This window comes from Alligator sinensis, unplaced genomic scaffold (genome assembly GCF_000455745.1).
Source record: "Alligator sinensis unplaced genomic scaffold, ASM45574v1 scaffold1382_1, whole genome shotgun sequence".
Taxonomy (NCBI): Eukaryota; Metazoa; Chordata; order Crocodylia; family Alligatoridae; genus Alligator; species Alligator sinensis.
In genome coordinates, this window is record NW_005843036.1 from 398,703 (window position 1) to 405,602 (window position 6,900).

Sequence of the window (6,900 nt, forward strand, 5' to 3'; positions counted from 1 at the left end):
TGAATCAAATCACCACCCAAAGCTTCACACAGCCCTAATGCTTGGGGGGGGGGAATAGGAGATACTCTGTTTACCAAGGCGTCCCTTAGAGTAACTAGAAACAATGGCCACAAACTGACAGAGAGCAGATTTAGACTAGACATTAAGAAGAATTTCTTCACGGTAAGGGTTACCAGAATCTGGAACAGGCTTCCAAGGGAAGTGGTGCTCTCCCCTGCCTTGAGGGTCTTTAAGAAGAGACTGGACAAGCACCTGGTTGGGGTCATCTGACCCCAGCGCTTTTTCTTGCCCAGGGCAGGGGGTCGGACTCAATGACCTACTGAGGTCCCTTCCTACCCTGAAAATCTATGAAAGTCACAGGGAGCTGTTCCTGCTTCCTGTCGAACATGTAGCGTGATGTCTCCATAAAACAGTGGGAGATATATCACACCTGGAAGACTGTTGGAGGGAGTTTTCTCTGTGCTTTGCAAGGACAGAGAAGAGCTTTGAGGCAGTGGATTAACTCCCTGCGGAAGGCAGTCTGGGTGCAAGCATAGAGATACATATTCACCGCAGTGTTGGTCAGTTCTAACATGGTGCCAATATCCGCTGCAACATTAATGCCTTTGGAGTAATCCTGTCTATCAATGTCATAATAGCAGGTCTTGAGAATAATCTGGGTGACAAATCTAGTGGTACAGAGATAAGCAAATGTCATGGAGACAGTGACCAGGAGGATGATAGATCTCTTCTTCTGGTTCCCAAAGTGTGTCCCTGAAGCCATTCTGTGAATCCCTCCATCCTTCCCACAGTGCACTTTGTTACTGAGGATAATCTGCCGAAGACTCAGGCCATTCAAGATGAAGATGATGATAAAGGGGATAATGTTGACCAGGGAGGTCTGAAACCAAACCAGACCCTCAATGAAATAGTCAGGGAGGTCCGGGTGGTACACACAGACCGCACTTCCTGTTCCATTTACTATTTCTGATTTGTTGGACCAATAATATGGGATGGCTGCTGCATAGCTACAGATGTGGATCAAGATGATCATGTAGAGTGTGCTTCTTGGGGAGCACATCCTCCCCTTCAGCTTGAAGGTGTTCAGAGCGATGAAACGCTCGGTGGTGAAGGAGACCACCAGCCAAACGGAGGCATTGACTGCTCCATAGCTGAAGACGTCCCGGAGGGTGCACCAGGGGTCCTTGTACCAGAAAGGCTCCAGGCTGTAGTATTTCAGGATCATCTCTGTGATAACAATGAAGATAAGAACGATAGTGTCGGCCAAGGACATCGCCATCAGGTGGTAGCGGCTGGAAGTACAGATTAAGCCGTCCCTTCTCCAGAAGATTACAAATGTCATGATGTTTGCTGAAAGAGAGACAGCAGCTCAAATACGAGTTGGGAGCTAACCTGGGGACTCCTTTTTTGCTGAACCCCAAATCCAAGAGGAACCATCTCAGCACAAAATTATGCCAAATCATCATCCTCTCTGAGCCCTTATCCTACAACAGCCCTGTGGGGTTCCACCAATCCTTAGATCTCATTCCCAGTCCACGTGGGGACAATGACTGATATAGTGTATTATTATTTCACTCTATCTAGAAAGGCTCAGGGCAGCTTACAATAAAAGATGAGCAACCCATGGGGCAAGGAACAATAATAGATTCCCCAAGCAATGCTCTAAAATTTTAAAACCCCAGCTCATCTACTCACCTCTCCCTGCCTATCACCCAGTTATACATTTCAGAATAAGCTGCTCTACAATGGCTCCCAGTACTCCCAAATAATTCCCAGTGTCATAGTATTCTGGAATAAAAATGATGGTGTTCGGTAGTCATTATTGTGCTTTGGAAGTGCATTCAACATTTTTGGATAAAGAAACTTTTATTCCAGAATGAAGTGTTGATCTGGGGAGCCACTCCAGAATAGCTAGTCTGGTCAGCTTCTTAGTAAACAGGGCAGGGGGAGGCTATGGCTGTTGGCTTGCTAGAGAGACTTTTCTGCCAGGTTGAAGTACAGATAACCTAGAAATGAAAATCAAATCCTTCCCATTTTTATTTCTTTATGGTCATGAAAGAGTTTTGCTTTGTCCATTGGACATCCAGGTCTCTGTCCACTCTGGAAATCTGGGGGCAAGTGGAAAACTGATGAAATTATGACAGCACAATGGACAAAGCAAGGAGTTCTGGTAAATTAAAGAGGGGAAGGGATTTGTAGGCAGACAGGTTATGTTTTGCTTGGTAAATGTATAGGAGAAAATAAAGATTAAGGGCACCCTAGATTTAAATTGGAACAGAGCTCCCAATATTAGAAGCATATCATGGTAGGAGCACGCAGGCATAGTGCATGGGACAGTGCTGGCTGGGGGTGGGACTTTCCAATATACATCCAATATCCCACCAAGCCACAAAAAAGGGAACGGACACCCCTGATATCTGTGATGGCTCTGTCTATATGGACAAAATTAACTGGCCTGGCTAAGGAACTCTGGAATAACTATTCTGCCTGGATATATTTTCCTAGAATAAAAATTCTTTCCCACAATAGTTGTTTGACAACCATGTTGTAGACAAGCCCTATCACTAAAACCAAATAAACCAAATCCAAACAAACCCTTTTGTTATGAAGATTTACAAATGTATCTGTTATGAAGAAGCATAAGGAGGAGACTCAACTGCTGGCGACTTCAAAAACAAAGGGTGAAATTCTGGCTCAGAGTCAACAGGACTTTTGACTATCAATGCCAATGGAGCTAAATGCTTATTAAAAGGATTACAAGCCTGATGCTTATTAAATGAAGACTGAGAAAAATGTGCAGGATGTTGCAAAAAAAATTGCAGTAAGAAATACCAAATGGTTCATAATTTTTTCATACTCCTAATGTTCTCTTGCTGTGAGACCACTCAGCTTCTGTTGCAGTCAGTGGATGGGAATGCAGAGCCCATGACACCCCATTTCAAAAAGGATGCTGAAACAGTGGAAAGAGTTTATAAGAACTGCAGGGATCATGTAAAGCCTACCTGAAAAGCCTACCTTCCTGATAGGGATTTAAGAAACTCAATCTATTTAAGTTATCAAAGAGAACTGTAAGAGGAGACTTGATCTTGGTCGGAAAGTACTTATTCATGAAGCCAAGTTCTCATAGCACAGCATTCTCTAATCCAGCAGGTGAAGACAGACAAAATCCAGCAGAGAAAATAGAAGCAAGACAATTAGATAGCAAATATAAGGTGCAAATTTTTAACAACGAGAAAATGTAGCTAGGGAGGTGGTATATATTTGTCTTATTTAAGATCCTTTAGGGCATATTTGTATGTATGGCTGTTTGCATGAAGTTTTGTTTTTCCAGATTAAAGTGATTAGCATCCACCTTTATATAGGAGTGTTAAACTCACTGGGCCTCCAGGCCAGATTGGGCCATTGGGCTCCTCATGGGCCAGCCCCAGCCCCAGCAGCGACAGTAGCATGGGAGTTAACACAGCTATTGCTCACTCCCCACACCACTGATATGCCCTTAACAGGGTTTTATAGTTGGGAATTTGGTGGTGGGCTCGGTAAAACAACTCTGTAGACTCGATCTGGCCCACAGGCTACATCGTTGACACCCCAACATAATACAGTTCTTTTCTGAAGTTCCCTGGCCACTTTCTGCAAAGTGGCTAATCTACTTAGAAAATGGATTCAATTTATATAGGGGTGAGTTAGTGTGGAATAGGTCCAGTGAGAGCCTCTGTATTTCAGGTGAGCTTTTCCATGGCTGGCCATCCTCCTACTGCTTCCCACACTGCACTGTGCATAGGAAGATTAATCAAATCTGCTCCAACCTGCTTGAATTAGAACGTGAATGAGCACGTCTATAGGAACCCTTCATCTCCATATCCCTTGGCCACATCAACCTTTTCCCCATCATGCATGCATTCCCTCTCGTTCCTGGTTGATCTTGGTCCTTGCATGCTCAAAATGGTGCCTGTGCTGTTAGAATGTGAACAATACACTGCTGATTTCTATGACACACCAAAAGATTCCCCATTTCATCCCACTTGACTGCTTTTCCCTGTTCCAACCCTGCCCTCAAGCTGGTGATGCTGCAGTAGTTGAATTGTAAGGCAGGCATGTTGCTCCCCCACCCAAGCTTTCAGCTCTCTTAGCATTTTCTGACATCCATTTCTGAAAGCGAGGTGTTTTAAATGCATAGCAATTCTGTGGCACTCGGCTCATTTTAGCCCATTAGGTTCAGAGCAATTACTGCAGGGGCGGCCAATTATTTCAGGCAGAGGGCCGCTTACTGAGTTTTGGCAAACCTTCGAGGGCCACATGACAGGCAGCCAGGGGCAGATAAATATTAATTTTCTAAATTTTTTAGGGGTCCTGTGGGCCAGATGGAATGAGCTGGTGGGCTGCATCCAGCCCGCGGGCTGCATTTTGCCCACCCCTGAATTACCGTGTATTGCGCAGGGCACTTTGTGCTGATCTGCGGATATTGTTTAAGAGAAGTGATGGCAAAGATAATGCTCAATTTTAGTCCATGCACTGCAGCCAGTGCTGGTGTCGTGGGGCAGTTAGGGCTGTCCTTTTCCTGCAGCCTCTCCGAGTCAGGGGAAAGGAGAGAAGGCATTCTGGTGAGCATCATCAATGCCTATCTGCTGCTCTGCCTTTTTTGACCAAGATCTTTCTCTGAGTCTTGATGACACACCTCTGGGTAACATCCTCTGCAACAAAGAGCCTCTACAGAGGTGCACACAGGCATTGCCTGACCTGTCCTTTGTTCCCTTTTCTGGAAGCATAAACCCATGGGCAAGGTTCTGTGGATTGTGCTATGCAAGAGGTCAAGGAGAAGCTGATTCTGATGGCTCCTTCCCACCTTAAAATCTATGAAGAGGATATTTTTTGGCCACGCTCTATTGCCCAGCATACTCACATGGGATTCCAATGATGGCCAGGACAGGGTAAAACACTTTCTGCAGAGTGATCATCCAGTGATCCTGAGTCATTCTGAAGAGCAGCTCTTCTTTCTGAAGGTCTTAATCACTGTCTAACAAATCCAGCAGCCCCCTGAGGATTTTCAGGTTGTGTGTGTGTGCGGCAGGAGTTCTTTCTCCTAACAAGCTCCCCATGAACAAACAATTCCTGTTTTTTTTAATTTACCCCAGGCTCTAGAAACCCCGTGTTAATGATTACCCAGCTGCAGAAAGAAGGCTCCGCAGCAGGCAGATGTAACTGTTAAGTGCCATACAAATCAAAGCAGGAACTTGGTGGAAAGGCACGAGTGGGGAGCAGATGAGGATGGAGGCTAGGGGCATGGAGCATCTTGTGCTCGTATTCTCTGAATAGCAGCAGAGCAGGAAATTTGGGTGCATGCTTAAAGACAGGCATTGAAGCTACACGGAGTCCATTTCCAGCTCACCCAACAACTCCTTTTTGACCTTGGAAAAGACATGCAAGGCCATATTTTCCAATATATTTAGGCATTGATGTAGTTAGATGCCTAACTCCTATTGATTGTAGCAGGACTTGTGCACCGAAGCTACTTAGCTGCTTTTGAAATTCCCACTCTATCTTTCGGCAGCCAAATACCTTTAAAAATATGGCTCGTAGCCTTTGTACTGCAAAACAGGGATAAAGATGCCTCCTTCCTCCTAACCCCATCTGCATTACCAGATTCTTGGGCATAGCCTCTCTCTTGCCATGTGCTTATACAGCACCTGGCATGTTATTGTGCTGGTGTCAAAATAATATTAGTCCTTGCTGCTGCTGGACTATGAACAACAGTGTTACTGGTCAGGAGTGGTTTCAGGTGGACACTCCAAATGTCACTAAGCCTGGGGGCTAAGCCCATTCCTGCTGGTCTCAGAGTTAGTACTCCTAGTGCTATATTACTAGCTAGGAACTAGTACTTCTAGTAATATATTACCGGGGAGCTAGTCCTGCTAGCGTTTATGTTCTCTTCCCCTTTGCGGTTCTATCTCTAAATAATAGCAAAAGAGACTTTATGTACTTATCAGAAGCAGCAAGAAATGGGGATGGCAAGGAGGGGGTGCAGTGTTGCCAGTTCTCAAGATTTGGGGTGTATTTTGGCCCCGTGATGGAAAGCTGCTGGCTTGTTTTTCCCTTTTATCAGTATAGCTTTTATCTCCTGTTACTGCCACCTGGGCTGAAGTTGGGCAGATGACTGTCACAGTCAAGGGGCAGGTGACATAAGCCTATCCTTCATGAAGGTGTCTGCTGTCACTCAGTGTTTTCTATGATCCACAAGCAAAATTCACTCTAGAATTGAAAAGGGTTAGAGTACTGCTTGCTTTCCTCCCTCCTCCCTGACTTGGTCCACGTGTAAGGAGCTACATGAAGCCTTGTCTGTCCTTGCCGAAGCTCCAGTATGAGGAGGTAGGCTCATGATTATTCATGCCTCACTGTTCTGTAAGGAACTAAGTGCTCCATCCTTTTCCCTCACCCTCAGTCCCTGTGCCAAGAGTTAAGTGCTGGCTTAAATAGATGTGCTATTGAAATGGGGTGCTGCCTAATTCACAGGAGTTACAGAGGGTGATGGAAGTCTACAAAAGGTGGAAAGCCACTGATTTAAACAGCACCCTGTTAGGGCATGGACTGTGAGGACAACAGGGACTGTGCCTAAGGGGGAATGGGGAAGGACGTATCTATATGTGTGATGACCGTCCACTCATCTTTGATTCCAGTATACAGAGATCCCAGTATACATACAAAGACTGCAGGGCTCAGTTTGGTGGTGGAGATTCAGAGAGACATTTTCTACAAGACCCGGTGCTATCATTCCCATTAACTCATTCTTGCCTGCAACAATGGGCCAGCACAAACCACATCCCCCAGGCCAATGCAAGATTTCAAGTTTTCCAGCTCTTCTGTTATACAGATCAGCCCATGCGCTGAAGGAAAGCATGTTGACTA

At 45.3% G+C, this 6,900-nt stretch overlaps 1 protein-coding gene across 1 annotated transcript; it reads right to left on the reverse strand.

The window, feature by feature from the left end:
* Positions 1–320: 320 nt before the first annotated feature.
* Positions 321–6,673, reverse strand: LOC112548237 (probable G-protein coupled receptor 139). Its single transcript, XM_025193325.1, has 2 exons — positions 4,901–6,673; positions 321–1,350 (listed from the first exon to the last, which is right to left on the reverse strand). The coding sequence occupies exons 1-2, from the start codon at positions 4,971–4,973 to the stop codon at positions 425–427; spliced, it is 999 nt and encodes a 332-aa protein (XP_025049110.1). The 5' UTR covers positions 4,974–6,673; the 3' UTR covers positions 321–424.
* Positions 6,674–6,900: the final 227 nt, after the last annotated feature.